Genomic DNA, 23,282 nt, shown 5'->3' with positions numbered 1-23,282 from the left:
AAACACCTTTAATGCAAAGAGCCCGAGGCCCCGGAGCGGCCGGCTGTCACCGCTCTGTCACCGCTCTGTCACCACTTTGTCACCACTTTGTCCCCAGATCACCCCGCTCCCTTTGTGCTGACTCAGCACCCGGGACTTTCCCAAAGGAGCAAAAATCCCAATTTTTGGAGCCAATTTTGCCAGGCGGAAGCTTTGGGACGAGAAACAGCAATTTGGGGTCATTGGGGGTAACTGAGGGACCTTCACGTGCTGCCGGGACAGAGCGGAGCCCCAAAAACACCTAAAAAAGGCCGATTGTGCCAAAAAAGTGCATCCTGGGTGCCCCTCGGGGAGGAGAATGAAGGGAACGGCTGCTCAGTGACCGCGTTTGGACCTGTTCTCACCCGTTTTTCACCCAAAAAGCCGTGGCCGATGCTGGAACCGGCTCCGGGGACAAATTGCCCCAAATCACCACCCAATGGGAGTTAAAATTAAATCTGGGAGGTGGCCGCGGTGCCGATTGTGGTGACGACAGCAGCTGAGCCGCGGCACGGCGGCGCAATGCGGGGCTGGGGAAGCGGAGCAGGACAGCGCCGCCCTCGCCAGCCGCTCCCCGGGGGGTTTTCTACCCTAAAACAGGGAACCGGTGTACAAACCCTCCCGCGTCCGACTGTTCCACCGCCCGAGCCCCGTCCACCGCGGCGCCGGGGCCGCGCAGCGAACCAGCCCCGCTGTTGGTTCCCAGCAGTGGTTTATTTCACAGACAAGAGCCGGCGGGGCCGTGTCCTGCACGGCGGTTCCCACCCGGGACGTGGGACCCGTTCGCACCAGTGTCCCCGGGCGGGTGCGGCGTCCGCGGCACCGACGGCGCGGCAAAGGGGTCTCGGAGACAATCGGAACTGGGGGGTCGTCCCTGCGGAGAAGCAGAATCTCCCCAAACTGGAGCGATGCTGGAGATCAGGTGGACAAGGCTGGATTTGGGGCGGGAGCCGAGCGCTCACATCTTGGGGAAGCTGGCGAGGTTGGCGACGCCGCAGGCGTTGTTCATGTTCCGCGCCAGCAGCACGTAGCCCTTGTTGCCCCACTCCTCGCCCCAGCTGCACGGAAACACGGAGCCTGAGCCGCCGGCAAAGCCCGGCTTGGTAAAACCTGGCCCCGAGCGGCTCCGCCGTACCTGTTCTTGATGATCCAGTGCTTGGTGCCTTTCTGCGCGCCGTAGCCCACCGCCAGCACCGCGTGGTTGATGTTCTCGGCGTTGCAGCTCTCATCGTAATAAACACCTGGGGGGACAGTTGATTACGCGCCAGATAACCCCCCCTGGCTGGATAACCCCCTCCGGTTTCCCCGGGTGAGGCTCCTCACCGCGGCTGTAGAACTGGAAGGAGGGCAGGCTGGCGTCGATGCCCACGGAGACGGGCCCGATCCTGGCCACCGCCCTTTTCAGGGCCTTCTCGTTGCCCGGCGGGATCTCCCGGTAGCCGCGGCACTTGGCCGCCTTCCCGCTGGGGCTGTACATGCAGCTCTCGTCCTGCGGGACCAGCGAGGGCAGGGGACAGGGAGGGGATGGTTGGGGGGAGAAGATGGGCATGGTCAAGGGGAGGAGAACATGGGGATGGTTGGGAGGAGCAAATGGAGATCGTTGGGGTAAGGAGAAGATGGATAGGAATGGTCGAGGGGAGGAAATGGGGATGGTCGGGGAGAGGAGAGGATGGGGCCGCGACCCCACCTGGCCAATGTAGGGGTAGGCGTCCTCGGAGTCGATGCCGCGGTTCTGCCGCACGTACTCGAAGGCGTTGGTCATGTAGCCGCCGCCGCAGCCGTCATTGTTGGCCACGCAGTCCACCAGGTTCTGGGGGCTGAGCGGGAGCAGCTTCCCCGTCCTGCGCTTCAGCTGCCCCTCCAGCGCGCCCACCGAGCTGAACGCCCAGCACGAGCCGCACTGGCCCTGCGGGGACACGGGGTGACACAGGGTGACACGGGGGGGACACCGAGGTGCTACCGCGCCCCGGGAGCCACCCGCTCACCTGGTTCTTGACGGGCGTCACGTAGCCTTTCCTCCTCCAGTCCACGGCCGCTGGGGCTCGCTGGGTCCAGTCGGGGACGTAGAGGGTCCCGTTGTGACGCTGGTGGCCACGAGGCACCTTCAAGCCCGTCATGGTCCGCACCACCTCCTCACTGGTCTGGGGACGGACGGGGTGGGCGGGTGTGACCCCGGGGCTTGGGGACAGAGCAGCGCCCAGGGGTGCTCATCCCGTCCCTGCCACCCGCTGCCGCCCCCGGTGTCACCCACCATGTCCCCCAGGTGGTTCATGGCCAGCTGGAAGCTGTGGACGCCCAGCGCATGCTCCAGGTTGTGCCGGTTGATGTACTTGAGGTTTTTCTCCCAGATCAGCCTCCGCGCCGCCTCGTCCGCCTGCGCCGCGGGGGGAGATGCTGCTGGGTGGCCCGCGTGTCCCCCCCCGGGACGCCCGCGGTGCCCCCGCCGGCCGTACCTCCCCGTTGTACTCCTTGCCGTACGTTTTCTTCCACAGGCGCCACTGCGCGTCCAGCTCGGGCTGCGGTTGGGCCATCACAGCCGGGACCAGCAGGGCCAGCAGCGCCGGCCACCACATCCTGGGGACGGGGACTGAGCTGGGGGGGACACTGCGACCCCCACACGCCCAGTTTTGGGGCCAAGACCCCCCATCCACCCTGTTTTGGGACCAGAGGAACTGGGACCTCCCTGCCAACCCCGTTTTGGGGCCGGGGGCAGCAGAACCCCACAGCCAGTTTCGGGGCTGGTGGGGACCAGGACCCCCCCAGCTGCCCAGTGCTGGTGCCAGGACCCCCCGCACCCAGTCCCGGGGCGGGAAGCAGGAGTCCCCACGCCCGGCTCGGGGCCGGCGGCGCTGGCTGAGTGCCGGCATCACATGAGCCGGCAGCCGGTTCCCATTAACCCCCCCAGCTCTTCCCCGCAGCCCTGGGCCGGGAATAAACGGAATTTTGGGGGCGCAGGGTCACCATGGGGGGTCCCCAGCATCCCGTCCCCCCCTTTGCTTCACCCGATTTCTCCCCACAGCAGGGGACGCAGCCCCGGCCCCCCTGTGCTCCGTGCCTCAGTTTCCCTTTCTCTCCCCCGATACTGATGGTCCCGGCGCCGCCGTGCCAGCCCGTACCCCCCACTCCCACTGGGGACCATTCCCCGGGGACAAAAGCCACCCAAGCGGCCCAGCAAGGCCTTGTCAGGCCCCCTGTCCCCCCATGTCCCCCCACTTACCCCGGCATGGCGCTGTGGGGACACGGGCGGCGGGACCGGGGCGGCGGGACGGGGGACACGGGCGGCGGGACCGGGGGCCGCGGCTGCAGCAGCTTTTATGGCGCTGGATTGAGGAAGTCGGAGGCAGCTGGAAAATGTTGGCAGCTGTGGCGGGGGAAGGAGGGGACGGGGGCCACGGGGGGGGCACAGGGTTGGGGAGCCACGGGGGCCATGGCGGTGGCTCCTCCGGCTGCACGTGGGGCTGAGCTGAGCCAGAGCCCGTGCAGGGGACGGGGGCTCCGGGGACGTGGGGACGTGATCCTGCCCTGGGGACGTGATCCCGCCCCTCCCTCCTGGGGACACTGGGGACAACCTCTTGCCCCAGGATCCCACCCTGGGGACACCTTCTTGCCCTGGGGTCACCCTCCCACCCCAGCATCCCCCCTTGGGGACATTCGCCTGCCCGGCATTGCACCTTGGGGACACTGGGGACATTCTTCTATCCCAGAGGTGTCCTCCCCCACCAGTATCCCTCCCTGGGGACACTGGGGACACCCTCGTGCCCCAGGGTCCCACCTTGGGGACACCCCAGTGTCCACAGCCCAGGCCTGTGCCCCCGCAGTTCGACGGGGATGGTGACCAGTGGTGACACCGCGGGGACAGACAGGACGTCGTCACCGTCACCACCTGAGTCAGCCGAGCACGGGGCCCTGAGGCGGCCGCGGTGACACAGGGACGAGGCCACCGGCAGAAATGAGACAAAAACCTTGGAAAAAGGGAAAACGTCCTGTTGAAAATCCTCTGCTACACAAACCGTCCGCGAAGAGACGACGGAGCCCGGGCTGCAAAACAGCACCGCTGTCTGCGGGGGACGGGACGGGGACAGACACCGGGACCCCCAGTTTGCACCGGTTCACACCAGTCCAGTTGGCGTTTCCCAACAGCTTCAGCGTTTGCCGGCTGCTCCGGTTCCTCCTCACCAGCAGGACCCAAAATCTCCGGAAAAATAGGAATTTTCTTCCTCCCCAATTTCTGTAAACGTGGGCATTCTGTCCCTCCCCAATTTCTGTAAACGTGGGCATTCTGTCCCTCCCCAATTTCTGTAAACGTGGGCATTCTGTCCCTCCCGGATTTCTGCAAAAACGGGCACTCTGTCCGTCCTGGTTTCGGTAAGAACGCGGGTTCTCCTCCTGCTCGGGCTGTTCCCAGTGGGGCAGCTGGTCCTGCACCCGGGCTGCCCAACACCAAACCAGGTTTAAGCCCAAAAAGCTCCCCTGCCCACACGGGGCAGCTCCAAACCTGCTCCGGGCGACGGCGCCTGCTGCCCACGGCTCCACGCTCCGCTCTTTGGGATCCCCACACACGCGGCTCCAAACCCCGCCGTTTTGGGGGATCCCCACACACGCGGCTCCAAACCCCGCCGTTTTGGGGGATCCCCACACACGCGGCTCCAAACCCCGCCGTTTTGGGGGATCCCCACACACATGACTCCAAACCCCGCCGTTTGGGATCCCCACACACACGGCTCCAAACCCCGCCGTTTTGGGGGATCCCCGCACACACGGCTCCAAACCCCGCCGTTTGGGATCCCCACACACACGGCTCCAAACCCCGCCGTTTGGGATCCCCACACACGCGGCTCCAAACCCCGCCGTTTTGGGGGATCCCCGCACACACGGCTCCAAACTCCGCCGTTTTGGGTCCTCGCCCTGAGCAGAGCGGGATTCACCACCGGCTTTTTCTCCTGAGGAATCCAGAAGGTTCACAGATTGACCGTTTTACAGAACTAGGGGCACCGCAGCCCCCCCACGCTGCCGAGCCCCATGGACGCGGCCGCGCAGGAACCAGGGGCTGCAGACGGACAGAGCTCCGCGGATCACGTTTTTATGGCTCGTTAACCATCCCGCCACGCGCAGGGCTTGTCGGCCGCGCCGATGACACCGAATTCATTGCACGGTTGGGAGACGGCGCCCCAACGGCCCCAAAATCTCCAAATAAAGCACCCGAGATGCGGCCAAAACCCTCCGGAAACGGCCGAACTTCCCCAAAACGCGGCGTCCCACGAGGACCTGAGGCGAGCGGCCGCGGACCCGCGGGAACAGCTCCCTCAACGGCTAAAGTTACAATACTTGGTGTTTGATAGAAAAAGAAAGAGTCACGGGTATAAGATTGAAATACAAACGGGAAAAGGCGCCTTTGGGGTTGGGAGGGGCCGCCGGTGACCCAGACACCCAGGCTTTGGTTCCACGAGCCGCTCGTGAAGCGTCCGAGTCCTGAAACCTCCGGAATCAGCCCAGAGTGCCCCAAACCCTCCTCATCTTCCTCCCGCGCGGTCCGACCCCGCCGGGCAGCGTCACCCCCGCAGTTCAGGAGGTGTTTGTTTAGAAAGTTCAGCAGTCTTTGGGAAAAAAGAGCTGGGTGTTTTCCTGTACACGTGGATACGATATATAAGTGTAATTGGCTTCACTGGCGGGTTATTCTACTCCGAGAACGAAGGGAAGATGTTGAGCTCCGGGAACTCCTCGTTGTTGTAGTTGGGCCCCTGGTCTCCCAGCATCGTCAGCATGTCCTGCGGGGAGACACGCACGGAGTTACGAGCTGGAGCAGGAAATCACGAGGGTAATTAGTCACTTGGTGACGAAGGGGCCGCCGGAGCAGGGGCCGGCGCCGCAGGGACCGGGCTCGTGTGCACGGCCGCGGGACAGCAGCGCATTAAGCCGTGACCGCCGACTCCTTCAGAACCGGGAGCTCGCGGAACATGAGCTCTGGGGGGTTACGTTCCCCTTTTCGGACTCAGGTATTTTGTGGTTGGTTTTAATCAGAGCTCAGAAGGTTAATTCCATTAATTGGAGTTTCACACCGATCCTGCGCAGGTCATGGCAAAGCCAGCCCCGTTCACCGTCCCTCCCCGCGCCAGCGGTCACCGCTCGCTCTGCCACCCACCCCACGCGAAACGCGAGGGACGGGCCCCGTCTCACCGGGAAGACCTCGGGCTGGCTGCTCTGCGGCGGGACGTGCTGCTCGGCGCCCGCGGGGCCGTGGTGCTGGCCCTGCCACTGCGGCCACATCCCCACGGCCTCCCGTGCCGGGAACGCGCCCGGCGCCGCCGCCTCCGCGCCTGCGGGGAGAGAAAACGGTCGGGAAACCACCCCCGGGGCCGGGAACGCACGGCTGGCGTGGCGGTGGCACCGGGAGCAGCCACTGAAGCGTCATGGGGTTCATCAACAGCCGTCGATGGGGTGGAAGAACAAATGGGGGTCCTGGAGGGGTCTGGGTCCTCTCTGTCAGCTCTAAAATGGTCCAGAGTGGATCCTCTCCAGGTCGAGAGGAAATGGCCTCGAGTTGTGCTGGGTTTAGGTAGGATATTAGGAACAACTTCTCCCCAAAGGGCTGTGGGTGTTGAACAGGCTGCCCAGGGCAGTGCTGGAGTCGCCATCCTGGAGGGCTGGACAGCGACGAGATTCTCAGGGACATGTTCAGCGCCAGGGGTGGGAACGCTTGGACTCCATCTTAGAGGCCTTTTCTAACCCAAATGGTTCCAAAACTCCACGGAAACTCCCCTGCTCCGGAGCCTGACGATGGTCACGGGTGACACGCACCAGCCCCAGCAGGATTCCTGCACTCGGCCGTTCCCAACGCCCACAGGGACACGCGGGCGAGCGTCTCACCCCAGGGCTGCCGCTGCCCGCTCCCCGAGCTGCACTCACTGAAGCCGGTGCCACGGCCGGCGAGGCTGGGGAACGCGGCCCCCGTGGGCGACGCCGTGGAGCTCGGTGCCGTCATGGCGCTGAAGGACGACGTGCTGCCCTGGAATGTCCCCATGCTGAAGGACGGGGGACGAGTCTTCACCGTCTGGGACGTCACTTGCTGTAAGAGACCAGAGAGGAAGAGCCGAGTTTATTTCCAGCTTTGTTTTAAGCAGGGCGAGGAGCCACTGGAGCGACCCCGCAGGCGGTTTGTGACGGGGCCTCGGGCTGGTTTGGTACCTGGGGGGTGAAGGGTGGCCGTGTCCCCGCGGCCCAGCCGGTCCCGCCGGGCTGTGCCGGGCTGGCGTGGCGCGAGATCTGCGCCAGGATGCGGCCGGCCGAGGACGGCGGCTGCTGGACGATGCTCACCGGGGGAACCATGCTGCCGCTCCTGGAACACACAGCAGGCGATAGAGAGCCTCACCACCACCGGGCCGGAGGAGCCCTCGAGATCAAGTGCAACCGTAACCCAACACTGTCACCAACCCCTGTCCCTGAGAACCTCATCTCTGTGTATCCAACCCCTCCAGGACGGCGACTCCAGCACTGCCCTGGGCAGCCTGTTCAACACCCACAGCCCTTTGGGGAGAAATCACCCCAAATTTCCAACCTCAACCCACCGGCACCACTCGTGGCCGTTCCCCAGGTCCCATCACACGCGTGCTCCAGCCCCTTCCCCTTCTCTCAACTTCCAGCACCTCAAGGGTTTTCTTGGCAGGAGGAGCCCCCAAAACCAACCCCAGGATTCGAGGTCTGGACCCATCAACACCCAGTCCGGGGGCTCAAAGGGGCAGAAACCCTCCTCACCCTCCAAGAAACCCAGAGCTGGGCGCGGTCCCTGGGTTTGTGCAGGAGCACAGTGACACAGAGCGGCTGGGAACACCCAGGAGCGCGGCACATCAAGCACCACCCCGGCTCACCTGAAGCCGTCGGCGGGCCGCGCCGCGGTGAAGCTGTTTCCCGGCGGGAAGAGCGGCTGGCTGGCGGGGCCGCTGCTGGCCGGAAGGGTTTTGTTCTCTGTGGGGACAGGAGCCGCGTCAGCGCAAACAGAACCACGCGCCCGCGGGAAATCAACCCTGTTCTAAGCCAGAGCATCAACCCCGACTGTTCCCTACCCAGTCACGGACTCCAGATGGGCTTGTGAGAGCCTCTTTAATTTGACTTCCTCTCCATTTTCTAATAAAGTTCGAATTAAGGGCCTCTGGGGTTAGAGGATCCACTACGTTCTGTGCCCCGAGTAGGAACACAGAGAACTGCTCTGGGACACACAGCAAGGCAGACGGTGACACGGAGCAGGAGTCACCTCATCACCCGCTCCCTCCTCACGTCGCTCCAGCAAAGCGCCGGCTGCAGAAGAACCCGCAGCTGCCACAGTCTGTCAGCGAATTATCCACCCCACATCAAGAATCGGTGTCATCTGCAACACCCGCGCTGCCGCCACAGCCGCGCTGAGCCCAGAACCGCCCCGAGCGGCGTCGGGAAGAGCAGAGAGCGCTCGGGCCGGAGCTGAAAGCGGGTGAAGGCGCGACGGCCGCGGCGCCGCGCTCCCCACCTGTGCCGATACTGCTGTAGATCTCGCCGAACCGCGGGTCCCGCTCCTGGTTAAAGAGGTTTTCCGGTTTCTCCAAGGGTTTGCTGTGCTCCGGGCCGGCAGCGCTCACCGGCTGCACGGGAACCTGCGGGCGGGGACAGACAGACAGACGGAGCCGTCAGCGCCTCTGGCGCAACGGAGCTGGCACGGGGGTCTGCAGAGAAAGGCCTCGCTCTAGTCTGGCTATTTGGTGTATTTTCTGGGGCAGGGTGGCCATGCCGGGGAGATGAGAACCACAGGATTATTTTGGGTTGAAAAAGACCCTCGAGTCCAACCTTCAGTCACGCAACCCGCCCCAGGAACACCCACGGCAGAGCCGCCTCCCCTCCAAACCCGGCAGCTGCGCGCCGATCCGGTGCGGCCGTCGGCAAAGCCTCAGCCAAAGGGAACTTAAACAATTTAAATAATGCAGGACAAGTGGAAGGAGTAACCGAGCCCCGGCCGTTTACCTGCGAGTGGTCGTACCCGGCCAGGCCCTCCCTGCCCGGCACGGCCTCCAGCTCCGGCTGCGCCTGCTGCCTGGAATAGAAAGCCGCGTGTAACGGGAGAGCGGCGGCTGCTGAGCCCGGCGCCGAGGGGGCGGCTGCGGCGGGGGCGGCTGCGGGGGCGGGGGCGGGCGGCCCGAGCCCCATGCGGGGAACGCGTGGGGAGAATCCTGACCTGGGGGGCAGCTCCAGGGGCAGGTTCACGGCCTGGCCCAGCGGGGGCCGCGGCAGCGAGCCGGACAGCGCGGGACGCGACTCCTGGCTCGAGTTCCTTGAAGGCAAAGACAAGAAATAACATACATACACCAAAAAAACACCAAAAGCAAGCAGAGTTGGCTGCTGCGTGCAGGAGTGTCCGCGCGGGGCAGGACGGGAAACTTCGCTTTTGCAAAAACTGTTTGGGTGACAGATGCAGCTTGCGTGGTCTCTGAAAAGGGGGGGGTCACGTAACACGATGCAAAGGGCTCGGCTCCCTCCCACTCGGTCACTGAGCAATTAATAACCACGCCAGGAGCAATTAACAGTGACATACTTGACGTTGGTGTTGGTGCAGATGATGTACTCGATCTCATCCGAGTAGGGGTTCTGGAAGGTGAAGGAGCTGGTTCTCATCCAGAGCCACTCCCGGTTTTTGGATCGGAATCGGAACATGACCGACAGGACCTGGCCTTTTAACTTCACCACCTACAAGAACGGAACGGCGCCGGTGGGACCCGGTTCCGAACGGCAGGAGAGCAGACGTGCTGCTGACACCGGCCGCCCCCACCGGAACCTGGCGATGGCCCTTTGTGAGACTCCGCTCCGCCCCAGCGCAACCGCCACGGTCCCTCATGCTCTCCATCCTCAATGACACGGGGAGGGAGTTTCACATCCCCTTTGACCTCTTTGCACTGGTGAGATGTATGGAAAAAGCCTCCAATAAATGAAGCACATGCTGTCGCTTTTGAGTTCCAGCTATTTGGAGAGATGGACATGAGCAGTTTGTTTCTTTTTGGAGCATGGAAGCACGGGGCAGTCTTACCTGCCCTGCCACAATCCAGCGCCCTCAGAAATAAGAGTAACGACAACAGGGCAAGCAAAGCGCGTCCGCTGCGAGTCCTGCGGCGCTGGGCTGGGCCCTAAGGACGAACCGCGTTTCAGCCCCAGACCCGCGCAAACGGGCAGGCGCTTCGCAGCCACGTCTCTGGCCCCAAAGCGGACGGGAGCGGCAGCCAGAGGGTGAATTCAAGGGTTACACATCAGACGCTCCTGCTTCATTTTGCACATTTACGTGACTAAATCTGCGACTGTTTGCTGTTGGGCAAAGGAGAAACATCTACGGTTTTACTTTTCTCTTGCTTTTCCAATTGATTTCATCGCTTTGAAAGCGCTGAGAGACTGAGCCGAACACCGCGCTGTGTGCAAAGCGGCAGCCGAAGGGCTCATCTGTACCTGCTGGAAGCTGTCGCGCAGCAGCTGCTGGTCCTCGGGGTGGCAGAAATCCACGATGTCCTTGCCCAGAAGCTCCTGATTTTAAAGGAATCGGGAGAGCTGAGGTCAGTTCAGCTGGCGCGCAGGCTCTGCTTTAATTCCGGTTTGGACAGGTAGTTACTGCTCCACCCCCCCAAACTACTGCTCCACAAGGCAAACCCAGGACCCAAAGGGCTGTGTTTTAAAGAGAAGCACAACAGCTGTGGCTAACGTTTGATCTCGAGCTCAAGTGGGGGCAAAATGATCCTAATTGACATCAGACACAATGCAGAGGCCCCCGTCCTCCCCATGATCAAAGCACTTGGAAAAGCACGTGAAAACGCAGCTGGTGGAGGAGAAACACGCCTGGCTGAGGTTCCACGGGGACTGCCGGGCACGCGGAGCCCCGACGTGCGACGGGGAGGGGAAGGCGCGTTTGGAGAGCGGCTCTCCCTCCGAGAGCCCCGGCCGCTCCTCACCTGCGGCTGGTAGCCGACCGTGGCCACGCAGCGGTGGTCGATGAAGGTGAAAATGCCCTCGGTGTTGTGTCGGGAGATGAATTCTGTGGGCTGGCAAACGTTGTTCATGTCTGTGCAGTTGGGCGAGCTCGTGACCTGCAGGGCCGGGGGAGGTTATTGAGTCCCGGGAGAGCTCTTGGCCCTGCAGCGGGACTTGTGGCAATCGGGGAGCGCGTTCAGACAAGAGCTGGACTGCGAGGGGGAGGCAGCGCCGCTCACCCACCTGCAGCCTCCCGATGGCCACCAGGCAGAACTTGCTGCCCTGCCCGGCGTCCGGGTCGTCGTCGGGCAGCGAGACACCTGCGGGGAGCGCCAAAGAACGCCAGCGCGGTTAATGCACAAAACCTGCCGGCTTCAGAGGTAAAGCACGCAGTTCTGGCTTCAATACACCTTCCACCCTGTCTTGGAATTTTCCCATTAAGGAATTTGGAAAATCAAGTTGCCAGCCCTCCATCTTTTGCCAGAAGGGTTAAAGGTCCGCGACCTTCAGCACCAGCTCGCACACCAGACACTGCAACGTTACTCCCAGTGTGATGTTACGTTCACCCCCTGCAGCATCTCTGCTGTGCAGAGACACGGAGCTGTGACCCAGCACCCGCAAAAATCAGCTCAACCCCAAAAAAGCGATACATTGAGAAGGCATTTGCTGGCATATTCTGCCCAGAGAAGGGACAAGCTCAGCCCACACGCTCCTAAAACCAGCCCCAAGCTCAGCTTTACCTGCGGGGGGCCAGGCTTTGATGTAACCCGTGCAGTGCACCACAACGTAGTGAGGTTCGCCGTCTTTCGCTGCACCTAAACCATTCCTTGGGAGAGAGAGAGGCTGATGCGCCATGGTATTCAACTGGTAAGCCAGGGGAGGTTTCTACTTGTGTTTTTAAAAGCTTCCCACAGAGCACCCTCAGGGCAAACAAACAAAACAAAGACTGAAACGCAAGAGGCCACCTCGGTTCAATCCCCGTAGCCCCGTTTGTTCCCAGCTCTGGTTATCTACCTGCAGCGATTCCTCATGAAGCTGAGGCGGTTCACCGACACCGGATCCACGGAGCTGTTGCCGCACCTGCACCGGAACGAGAACGGCAGGGAAAGGCTTTTGTCTCGCTGGGTTTGGCAGCCTTGAACAATGACTCTAAAACCAGGGATGAACCTTGGGGGCTCTGTCACACTGGTGAAAACCCCTCACTCTACAGACTTTGAGGGGGGACAGGAGGTCAAAACAAAGTGTGACTTGAAACTGGAGCTTCTAAAACAGTCTCAAAAGGTATTTTAGCGTAGGGCAAGGAAAAATCTCAAGAACCGGACTCCTGGCTCTGCGTGGGAAGCTCGGCCATGTTCTGCCATGTCAGAACGCACAAAGAACAGCTGGAATAAAGGCAAGACGGGGCCAGGGAGCCGGTCCAGCTCGGGGCTCAGCCGAGATTCCCCCGAGGAACGTCCTCGTTACCTCATTCGGCAGATGAAGGACCTTCGGGAGCCCATGCACATCCTCATGGACTGCTGCCCCTCCTTCTTCACGGTCCCCGTCTTCAGATCCAGGATGCGACCTGAAGAGAGAAGGACACAAGCCCCAGATGCTGCGGCCGCGGGAGCCGTTGCAGCAGCACGGGCACCAGGTAACGGAGGAGACGAGCAGGACAAGCGTCGCCAGTGGTACCTTTAGGCGCATTCTCGGGGGGGGCTGCAGGATCCTTGTTAGGAAGGCACCAGGGTTTGGTTCCTTCTACAAAGGGAAGGTTTGAATCCGAGTCCTCCGCGGGTTCTCGCGCCGCCCGGCCCCGCCAGACCCCTTCCCCGGGCTGCCTCACCTGTGAGGGCGTTCTCGGAGGTGGAGAGCTGCTCCCTCAGCTTGCCCACGTCGTCGGGGTGCACCTGGTCGTACAGGGTGCTGCCGAACCACTCGGACTGCGGCTGGTTCAGCACGGGGGTCACCGAGTCGGACACGTACACCACCCGCCCGGTCTCGCAGGACACGATGAACAGGAAGCCGTCGGCCGCCTCCAGGATCAGGTGCTTGAGCTCCTGCGGTCACAGACAGACGGACACACGTTGAACTGCGGCGCCAAGCAGGCCGAGGGCTCTAAACCCACCCCGGGTGCCGGTTTCTCCCCACCCGCAATTTAATTCCTCCCTCTGCAGTTACGTAGAGAGCTACAAAGATGCTGAGGGATCTGGAGCGTCTTTCTGATGAGGAAAAGCTGGGAGAGCTGGGGCTGTCCAGCCTGGACAAGGCTGAGAGGGATATTACTTTTAAATACAGAATCATTTTGGTTGAAGAAACCCTCACGTCCAACCATATCTCAGCGTGGGTGTCAGAGGATGGACCAGACTCTGCTCGGTGGTGCCCAGCGACAGGATGAGGGGCAACAGGCGCAGACAAACACAGGAGGGTCTGTCTGAACACGAGCAGAAACTCGCGCGTTTGGCTGTGCCGGAGCCTGGACAGGCTGCCCAGAGCGGTGTCCAGGCTGCTCTTGGACACCCAAACCCGCCTGGATCCCGTGACCTGCTCTGGTGACCCCACATCAGCGTCACCACCTCCAGAGACCCCTTCCAGCCCCCCGGCGCGCGGCTCCCCCACCTGGTCGGTGAGGAAGGAGGGTTTGTAGGTGCCGTCGGTGGAGGTGTTGCCTGTGCCGCGCAGGGACTTCATGTGCGACACGGCCATGCGCAGGATGGTGAGCTTGTCCGGCTTGCGCGCCAGGGCGCTGCAGGTGGGCACCATGTCCGACAGCTCCGTGATGTACGCCGTCATCTTGTTCCGCCGCCGCCGCTCGATCTCGCTGTGGTTTTCCCTGAAGAAAAGGGAGGAGAGGAGGAAGACGAAGTTACCGGCGAGCCGGGAGCCTCAGCCGCACGTCAACGCCCGCACAAACCAGAGTGCAACACACAGAGATGCGTCAGGCTCGTTAGAAGGGCCGCAAGCGCCTCGCATGCTGGGCGTGCACGGGGACGAGGAGCGAGTGCAGGAGGAGAGTGCATTGGACCTTCTCTGGGGGTCCCACCGCGGCCCCGCGGGCGGCGAAGGCGACGAGCCAGGCAAAGCTACTGCAGAGAAACAAGCTGCCCGCCGCTTCCACGAGCCCAGGGACCCCTGCCGCGGCCTCTGCCCTCAGAGGGGGGTTCACCCGCTCCGCTGAGGATATCTGCTTTACACCGCGCTGGTGCGGAGCGAGACCACCCCGGGATGGATTAATTCCGCCCCGGCACCTGTCGGACACACGTGTCTCCGATCAGTGCGCGAGGAGGCCGGGGCTGCGGCCCAGACTTGGGCGCCCACAGCGCAACAGAGGAGTCTCAGCTCCGATACTTGTCGGTCACACCGAGTCTCTTCCAAGGAAAGCTGCAGAGCAGATCTACACCTGAGCGCTGTGCGGCCCGTGTGGACAGAGCGGCTACGGGCACACAGACCTCGCAAGAGACACCTCGACAAACGCTGCCCGCTTAAAAACCCTTACAAAGGTTCTTCTCGTGCCTTTTGCTCGCAGGGCACAGCCCCCGAGCCCCCGGAGATGGGAACAGAGCCTTCTAGGCTTGGCTTAAGTCGCTGACTAAGGTGGGTTTTTCAAAACAGAACTTAGAAGCCACGTTTCCTACAGAGAGGGGCGATCGGAGGCCGGGAAGCACACGGTGGGAAGTGGAATGAGATGAGGTGTTGGACGGATGGACAGGCGAGCGAGTTAAAGAGGACAGACACCAGAGGAAGGAGCGTCTCGCACCGCCCGGCGAGTGCAACCACCCGGGACCTCTCGAGGCTGAGACTCAGACAAGCGCTTCGATTATCACACTCACCTTCAGCTCAGCCTCTGCCGCCTCGAGCGGGAAAACGAAGCGACCTCCACTAAAAAGCCCCCGGGAAAGCAGCGGCGCTTCCCGGGCCCCGCTGCCAAATATCCCTCCCCAGGGGCTCTCGTGTGACGGTGACAACCGAGCAGCGGGAGGAGAAGCCCCGAGAAGCCGCCGCTGCCTGCCGGGCGGCCCGGCCCGCCCTGCGCCCCGGTCTGTTTGCGAAGCGGGGGCCGCGGCCTGCGGGACGGCGGCAGCTTGGGTGGCAAACCGCAGACCGGCCCCGTCCCCAGCGGCACCGCGCGGCCGCCACGGAAACCCGCCGGGGCTGCCGCGGGTGTCACTTCTGCAGCTGAGAACGGGGAGAAGGGGCTTTAGGGCTGGTGTTTGTTCTGCTGGGGAAACGTGGCCAGGGACAGACCCTCATCAACTAGACAGGGAAAAATCCTGTTTTCAGGAAGCCTAAACCTTTCCCGTAAGGTCTGAACAGGTACAAAACCCCAAACTAACACACTTTAATGCCCGTCTTGCGTGCACAAGGGCATTCCTCGCCGAGGGGAGAACAGGCCGTTTGCCACCTTGATCCAGCACAAAGGAACTGTATTTAAACCTAGATTAACAAAGCTAGAGTGCAGCCCAGCCAGTTCCCACAAGGGGACTAAGCGCCTTTCCCCTCCTAATTCCAACAGCGATTCCCCAGGCTCGGTGGGTTCACGTCCTCTACTGCAGCAGATGAGGGGAGGGGGAGAAAACAAACCAGAGAGAGGGGGTGCCTAGAGAAACACGAAGGAAAGGAAAACTCTGCTTGTCCATGCTCGAAATCTCCGTTCTCCTACCTGGCAAGTCTCTCCTTATCCGCTGAACTCTGCTCATCATCAGACCTAAAAACAAAATCAGCCATCTAAGCTAAGAATGGAAAAAGTGTGAAGAAGCGAGACCCGGGCGGGCGCTGTAGGAAGCCGAGCTCCAGGCGGCTGCTCCGCAGCAGCGACCCGGCCAACGCTCCGCCGCAACGGCGCCGCCGCCTCGCGCCCCATGAACACAAACCACGCTCGCCAGGAACCTCCCTGCAAGGAAAACCCGAACCAAGCACGAAACCGGTGTTTCTGCGAGATTCTGGAGCAGCAGCAGAGAATGAGACTCCAAGGCAACAGCTGGAAGAAACGCTGAGAAAGGCGACTGTAATTCATCACGCTCTGAGCGAATCAGCCCAAAACCAGCGGGGGAAAGGCCCGGATGCCCCGGCGCAGCCTCCTTCAGCGCCAGCTCCGGGTGCGCAGGACCCTCCTTCCGGCACTTGCGCACCGCACCCCAGCAGCTCCTTACCTGGCAAATCTCTCCTTGTCGCTCGGCATGGGGTCATCGTCACACCTGCAGAAGGCAGAGGAAGAAGGGCTCTTCAGGCGTCTACGCTTCTTGCTTTCCCAAAGACACCGAGAGAAGAGCGAGGTTTAACAAATCACAGCAAAGGCGAACTCCGGCCACCCGGAGCCCTCTCCTCGCTCCGCCAAGACCGCAGTTTCGGGATTTTGCCGCCTCGATGACGCTTTCCATATCGCGTTCGTATCGAGGACAGCGGCACCACGCTCAGCAATTCAAGCGCAATCACAAAGAAACAGGTTAAACCGCACTTGGAAGGTGCGGTTAATCCAAACCGAGACCCCCACCCAAAGGGTCTCGGGAGGTAAATCCCACGTTCATCACAACGCGGATCAACCCAAAGCTGCTCCTCACACGTAACGTGGTGTAATTAGAGTCGTCCAACCCCCACCGCAGCGAGGCTACAAACAAACACCCTCCCTCACCTGAGGAATTTGCTGTTCCCTTCTCCATCCTCATCAAAATCCAGCCTGAAAAACAGAAGCCAGAATGTAACTATTAACCAAGCGGTTTCTCCTTTACGGGTCGTTTTTCCGTCTGTCGGGGATGATTCTTGACAGGAAGATTTAAGGGATCCCCGCGGTTATCATGAAACAAGCCACAAAGCTTAGAAGACAGTTCCCTTTATACATTATCCAAAATACAGAAAGGAAACAGTTCACAGGAGAGTCGGCCCGCTGCATCGCCGCCCCGCTCCAAACGGGGGTGGGATCGGCTGCATTAAACGAGAGGAAGGCAAAGTATTTCACAAGTTCAAGTTCGGTCTGGCGACCTGTGTAATTACCTGAGTTCAGTGCTTGTGTTTCTGTAACGGGGTCAAAAGCGTTTGTGTAAGCGTGCGTGGGAGGAGAGCGCAGGGCTCGCACGGGGCTCCCCGCGGGCTGAGCAGGCAGCGCGGGAGCGGCTGCGCACGCCAGGGACAGCTTTTAGCTAGCCCGTAAATTAACAGGAAATCTCCTGGGCCGGCATTGAAGAGAAGCACCCGAGATCCTTTCCATTCGGCAAAGGCATTTTTAGCAAACAAAAAGCCGCAGACACGAAGGTTTGAGCAGGGCCCCAAAATTCCTGTTTGTTGTTCCCGTGTCTCCCGTGGCGCCGCTGGTCCTGCTGCTTCGGCCACTCCTCTCCCACCTCTTTGATGGTCTAACGGGCACAACCGGCGCCCAGCGCTCGACGAGGCGGCCCAAGGGCTGGGCGCAGCGCAGCCGGGGAGCCAGGACAGCGCTCTGGGCTCCGAGGCGGCCGAGCGCCCTCGTCACGGGCTGAGCGTCGCTCCAGAGCGCGACGCCTCAACACCCGCTGCCCGCGCGCGCACCGAGCCCCGAGCCACCCGCGCTCACCCGGGCCGGCGCTTGCTGGCTCTCTGCACCGCGGCCGCGGCGGCCGGCGCGCCCGGGCCGGCGCTCCCGGCTCCAACGGCGGCGCCCAGCGAGGAAACGTCCGACGCCATTTCTAAACAGGAAAAGAAAACAAGAGAATCAACGGGCATGACGTCAAACCCCCCCAGGCCGGAGGGTGGGTGCTGTCCGCAGGCAGCGCCGTCACAGCGGCTGCGCCGCGCGTCTGGCGCGGGGTTCGGTGCCATGTGTGCCTGCGGTTCTTTCATCTCCCGCCTCTCCCGGCGCCGTTTCCAGCTCCGAGCACACGCGGTTTTCATCAGCCCAGAAGCGGCTGCAGGAAAAGCTGCGGGTCCTTTGGGCGGGGGGACGTGGCGGGCAGGGCTGAGCACAACGGGACAAGAAGCACACGCTTCTCTAACAGCGGTCACACCTCTGCGAGCTTTATTCCTGGTCTAAGACACGGGGAGTCAACAAGGTGCTTGGAAGGCGCCTCGAAAGCCCCGATCCTTCAGACAGTCAATTAAAAGCCGGCTTTAAGAAGTGAAAATAAGCCCTTTTGGGCACGTCACGACACCGCGTTCAGTGTGGTTCTATGCTAACGCAGCCTGATCCGCACCAGAACCGGAGCTTTAAAGGAGTTACAAGGCGCGCTGTGAAACAAGCCGGCTCTGTGCCCACGCGAGCGGCTGCGGGCTCTGGAGCGCTGCTACGCCGCGACCCAGACGGCAAACACTAAAAATACCCAACACGCACGGAAAGGCGTCTTCTCGGGGTTCCCAGAGCGCAGACACAGAGCTGCTGGCGCCGAGCACGGAACCGCGGCGGTTTAACCACAGAACCAGGTATGGACACGGGCTTGTTTAAAACACACGCGGTTCTCGAGGTTATGTCTGCGAACATACGGAGTCTCTGCCAGGAAATCAGGCCCTGTGTGATAAAATCGAGTCAGCTGATGCGACGCACTGGAAATAAAGGGGGCTGTTCTTCCTCCCGCTGGATTTCGGATCCCTCGGACGCCCCGGGCTCCTTCGCTTCTTCCTAAGCCGAGTCCCCGGGTGCAGAACGGGCCGATACTGAAGGTTTTGCCGAGCAGACGGGGGCGCCAAGCGCAAATCGACCAGGTCGGGTTTATTCCTCCTCCCGCGGAGCCCGTGGCTTCTCAACGTGTGGATTTAAGCACCAACTTCGTGGAGCAGAGCAGGTAATTTCATTACGGAGAGAGGAACGGCTGCTGTTTGAACGGCGCTGAAGGGGCTGCGGGCGGCTCGGGGGTCCCAAGCCTCACCCAGCCCTGGCCGTCCCGCGGGGCCTCCTGCACCGACAGCATCGGCGAAACCGCTTCATTTTCCTACAACGCGCCCTTTCACAGCGGGAGAAAACAGAGACACCTCGAGACGTGCCGAGGGAAATCGGTAATAATTCGCACTATGTACTTAGAGCACCAAAAACTACCACAAATCTACCGTGTTCTCGCCCCGAAGCGGGGAGAGCAGGGCAGGGCCGTCACCAGGCGAGGGTTCCTGACGCACGGCAACGGCTCCAGAGCAACGAAGGATTCTTCGGAAGAATCGCCTTCGAAACCAATCGGCCCAAGGTCCCGGCTGATCCGTCCACAGCGACGGCTCCGTCCCAGCCCTTCCGGCAGCAACCCCCGCTCGCTCGTAACGGGTGTTCAGTCTAATGAGGGCCAGAGGAGATGAGCAGAGGCCGCGCGGGAACACTACAGACCCGAATTTCGGACTAAACCTGCGAGCACGACGGAGCCGAGAGGAGAGGCCGGGCGGGCGAAGGGAACCGGGGCTGCCGCGGCTCCTGGCGCCCGGCAGCGCAAAAGCTCCTGAACCAAGTCACGGAACGCGGGGTGATTTACGAGCGCGGCTCTGCTGCGAGCTCTTCTGAACACGCTCCGTGTCCTCAGCCCAGAAAACCAGACATTTCACAGTCAGTTTAAACCAAACGCGCTCGTGAGCTGCCCAGAAACCAGCTGCTAAAGTAGAATAAAGCAGCGTCCTGCTCTGACAAACCCTTGTGCTCCTCACAGTTTCGTTCACACTGCGTTTCAGGGACACAGGAGGACGGTTTAAGCAGGTGGGTGGTTGTGCTTGGGGTTGTCTGTCTGAACTGCCCAGCTCGGCGCTTTCACCCCCTCGGGAAGCTCCTTCAGGCAGCACGACAGGAACGAGCTACGAAAACGCCCCAAGAACGCGTCTTCCGCTCTGAGTGTTTGAGATCGCGCATTCAGAAGGCTCGGTGTGCGAAGAGACGCTGGTCAACCCGACGCTTCCCCAGGCAGCGCCAACAGCGTCCCAAGGGCCCCAGCTCGCGCGGGCGCCCGTGCCGCAGCGGGTGCGGTTCTGCCTTCACCCCCAACAACACAACCGAAACCTTCCAATCCAAAGCTCTTCGCGCTTTGAACGCTTCAAACAGGTCCCAGCTCCTTCCTGCAATGGCTCTGAGCACACAGGTCGGTCCCAGCCTCTTCCCGGGGTCAGTTTTCCCGTTCAAGCCGCCAGGACATTCCGCATTTTTGGGGCGTTATCCAGAATTCCCGCGAGTCCTGTTTGCAACGTCAAGGAGAAGACGACCCAGCTTCTACAGAACAATGTGATTTGTTCCTCTCCAGTGTCTCTGTCGACAACGCTTGTGCAGACTGTGAGCGTTTTCCCCTGTTTCCAAGGGCCAAGTAACCGTCGCTCGCTCAGCCCGCCCATCGGCGGAAATATTAAACACAGATGTCCAGCGTTCTTTCTCTTCCCCTCGCAGATTCGTTTAAAACTTGTGCATTGCGCACAACCCCCGCGGCCGCGGAGCCCCGCGCACGCAGCCCCTCTCGCTCGCCGGGCCCTCGCGGCGCTGGCTCCGCGGCACATTTTCCGTCCTCGCCCCGGCCGCAGCTGGTTCTGGTGCGTGCTCCGCGCTAACCGCGCACCCTTTGGCTGCCAAACCCGCCCCGATCCCCCTCGCAAACCTCCCGCCCGAGCCCGCAGCGCCGGCGCTCAGCACCACCTCAGCACCACCTCAGCACCACCTCAGCACCACCTCAGCACCAGCGCTCAGCACCACCTCAGCACCACCTCAGCACCAGCGCTCAGCACCACCTCAGCACCAGCGCTCAGCACCACCTCAGCACCACCTCAGCGCCCCGCGGGGTATCGCGGGGAGAAGACAAAACCTCCAACAAAGAGCGCGCTGTGTCCCGCTCGTGGGCCCGTCCCGCGGCACTTTCCGTTCCAGAGCCGCAGCTCCGAAGCCGAACCAGGGATCCTGGTGCTTTTCTTGTTTTGTTGTTTCTTTCTAACACGCCACCTCTAACTTCTGATTTCTGGGGAGTTTCAGCCCGTTACGTGAAACCACAACCACATCTTCCCTCCCCAGACACCAGCTCTGGCCTCAAAACCACCGCGAGCGGCCCAACGTGTTTGCTCGAGATTTAAAGCCGCAAAAGCTTCCCATGTTGCTAGAACGAAGAAAAATATACACGTATCATCCTTCAGAAGTCACACGGAGCGGCTGATAAAGCTGAAGAATCGTCAAAAGCCACAAGCCAAAAAAAAACCAAGCCCAAAAAACCACAGAGGTTCACATTCTGACCTCAGTCGCGGCGCTGTGAAACAATCCGGATTCACGGCGCTGCGCTACCCCAGACACGGGCTAACTCCAGCGTAATTCAGCCAGGAACCCGATGAAGCCCCAAAGATCCGATTTTACTCGGCGAGAATCGGATCCGCGTCCTGGTGCTCCCGGGAACCGGAGGGACCCCGGCGGGCAGCGGGAGCGCCGGGCCGGCACGGGACGTGGTCAAACCCCGGCGCGCACAGCACCGCGGCTCCGGGGAACCCCAGGGAAGCGCACAGCCAAAGGAGAAACGGGGCTTGAAACCCAGATAAACTGTTAACGGCGATAAACCCGAGTCCCGTGAGCGCTGGATGATGGAAACCAGCACCGCGGACACGGCGGAGCGGAGACCAGCGGGTAGAGCCGCCTCCTTCGGGTCCCTTTAGCTGCTCAGGTCCCTTGAGGTGTTGGTTTGGGTCCCCCGAGGGGGTTTAGGTGCCTGAGGGGAGGTTTAGGCGCCCTGAGCGGGGGTTCAGGTGCCCCGAGCGGGGGTTTAGGTGCCTGAGCGGGGGTTCGGGCGCCCCGAGCGGGGGTTTAGGTGCTTGAGGATGCTTTTAGGCGCCCCGAGCGGGGGTTCGGGCGCTCTCCCCACACCAGGAGCTCACACCCCGTCTCCTCCCGCTCCTCCTTCCCAAAGCAGCCCCTAAAGCGCCCAATGCTGAAGTTTCTGCCGTTTGACAACCCCGCTGCTCCTCCAGCCCGGGTCCCCTCGTCCCCTGTGTCCCCAGCCCACCCCCAGGCCCCTCCCGGCGCAGCCCCCGGCCCCCGAACGCCATTAGCGCCGCTCCCCAAACCCTCCAGCCCGGGGACACCCCCACAACCGACACAGCCCGGCCCGGGCCCCGAGCGCTGGCTCCCTCAGCCGCCGCCCGCCTCACCCCGACCCCCAGGCCCGCCCCCGCGGCCCCGGCCCGCTCACCCGGGTTGGCGGTCGCGGCCATGGCCGGTGGGACCGGCCCGGACCGGCCCCCCGCTCCCTCCTCACACCGCGGCCAAGATGGCGGCGCAGGAAAACCCTCCGCGCTGCGGCGCAGCCGAACCTGCGCGCCTTGGGGGCGGGGCCAAGGGGGCGGTGCCGCGCTCCGATTGGCCCAGCCGGGGGAGTGGTGGGCGGATCTGGAGGACCTCGCGGCGCGGCCAGCAGGGTAGGGTGAGCGTCGTCGTGCCCCGCCCCTACCACGAGGGGGGTGTGGCTTTGGGGGCGTGGCGTTTTCTACGGGGCGTGGCCTTTTATGAGGGGGCGTGGTTAGGAGAGGGTGTGTCGCGTGGGCCGCGCCGGTTAGGTGACGTCACGTGCTGGGATTTTTGGGGTCGGAGAGCGGGAATTGTGCTGGGATTGGGATCAGGGCTGGAGGTTGGGCTGGGATTAGGTGAGGACAGGGACTGGGATCAGGTTTGGGACTGGGATTGAGGTTGGGACAGGCATTAGGACTGGGATTAGGTGAGCACAGGGACTGGGATAAGGTTTGAGACCGAGATTAGGTTGGGGGTCTGGAATTCCAGCTGGATCTCTGGCTTAGGTTGGAACCAGGACTGGAACTGGGCTTTAGGTCAGGACTAGGGGGCAGCAGGAAATCACTAATTAGCACCAATTACAACCCCAAAACTCAGCTTTTGCCCACAAAAAGAATCACCAGAAACACCACCTGGTGCCAGCCTGGGGGCAAAGCTTCACCCGGAAATGGTGCCCCTGCTCGAAATGATCCTTCTTCCCCTCGGGGGGGAATAACAGAGCCTGAGGGATTTCTGAGGTGTTTAAATGATTTTGGGGACAAATCCTCCGATTCAGCCCGTGTCCCCACGAAGAGGCCCGGGAGCCCTTGTCCCTCGCTGAGAATTCAATCCCCCGGATTGTTTCTCCCCGTTACCGGGAGCGTCTGAAAGGCGACGCCGCGTCCCTGCAATATTCATGAAGTGACAGTGACAGCGGGGACAGCGCACGGGGCGGGGGACAGCGGGACAGCGTCCGTCCGTCCGCGGGCAGGTAAGGGGCTGGTGATTTATCTGCCGTCCTTGGGGCAATCAGGGTGGTCATCTGCTCCAGGAGCATATTTTAGCCTCATAAACCCTTTAAAAATATGTATATTTATGTATATATATACTTATGTATTTATTACATTTTTTAGCTTTATAAACTCTTTAAAAATATGTATATTTATAT

At 61.8% G+C, this 23,282-nt stretch overlaps 2 protein-coding genes across 7 annotated transcripts; both read right to left on the bottom strand.

The window, feature by feature from the left end:
- Nucleotides 1-713: 713 nt before the first annotated feature.
- CTSK (cathepsin K) lies at nt 714-3,368 on the bottom strand. The gene is made up of 8 exons (XM_065042840.1): nt 3,236-3,368; nt 2,472-2,592; nt 2,270-2,392; nt 2,004-2,159; nt 1,706-1,924; nt 1,342-1,507; nt 1,154-1,259; nt 714-1,076 (listed from the first exon to the last, which is right to left on the bottom strand). The coding sequence occupies exons 1-8, from the start codon at nt 3,241-3,243 to the stop codon at nt 977-979; spliced, it is 999 nt and encodes a 332-aa protein (XP_064898912.1). The 5' UTR covers nt 3,244-3,368; the 3' UTR covers nt 714-976.
- Nucleotides 3,369-5,082: 1,714 nt separating this feature from the next.
- Nucleotides 5,083-22,199, bottom strand: ARNT (aryl hydrocarbon receptor nuclear translocator). Of its 6 annotated transcripts, XM_065042792.1 has the most exons (23): nt 22,041-22,198; nt 17,507-17,618; nt 16,592-16,636; nt 16,113-16,157; nt 15,623-15,667; nt 13,582-13,795; nt 12,809-13,022; nt 12,658-12,723; nt 12,448-12,547; nt 11,998-12,063; nt 11,724-11,809; nt 11,227-11,303; nt 10,965-11,099; nt 10,468-10,542; nt 9,569-9,720; nt 9,212-9,307; nt 9,001-9,070; nt 8,513-8,636; nt 7,881-7,977; nt 7,201-7,351; nt 6,922-7,081; nt 6,193-6,332; nt 5,083-5,783 (listed from the first exon to the last, which is right to left on the bottom strand). In XM_065042792.1, the coding sequence occupies exons 1-23, from the start codon at nt 22,060-22,062 to the stop codon at nt 5,694-5,696; spliced, it is 2,382 nt and encodes a 793-aa protein (XP_064898864.1). In that variant the 5' UTR covers nt 22,063-22,198; the 3' UTR covers nt 5,083-5,693. The 6 variants fall into 6 exon arrangements, with proteins under 6 accessions (XP_064898864.1, XP_064898865.1, XP_064898866.1 ...); XM_065042793.1 differs by lacking the exon at nt 15,623-15,667 and having other exon boundaries at nt 22,041-22,199; XM_065042794.1 differs by lacking the exon at nt 12,658-12,723.
- Nucleotides 22,200-23,282: the final 1,083 nt, after the last annotated feature.

This window comes from Columba livia, chromosome 28, assembly GCF_036013475.1.
Source record: "Columba livia isolate bColLiv1 breed racing homer chromosome 28, bColLiv1.pat.W.v2, whole genome shotgun sequence".
NCBI classification, from domain to species: domain Eukaryota; kingdom Metazoa; phylum Chordata; class Aves; order Columbiformes; family Columbidae; genus Columba; species Columba livia.
The sequence above is the reverse complement of the archived record's forward strand: the minus strand, read 5'-3'. Positions and strand labels throughout refer to the sequence as shown.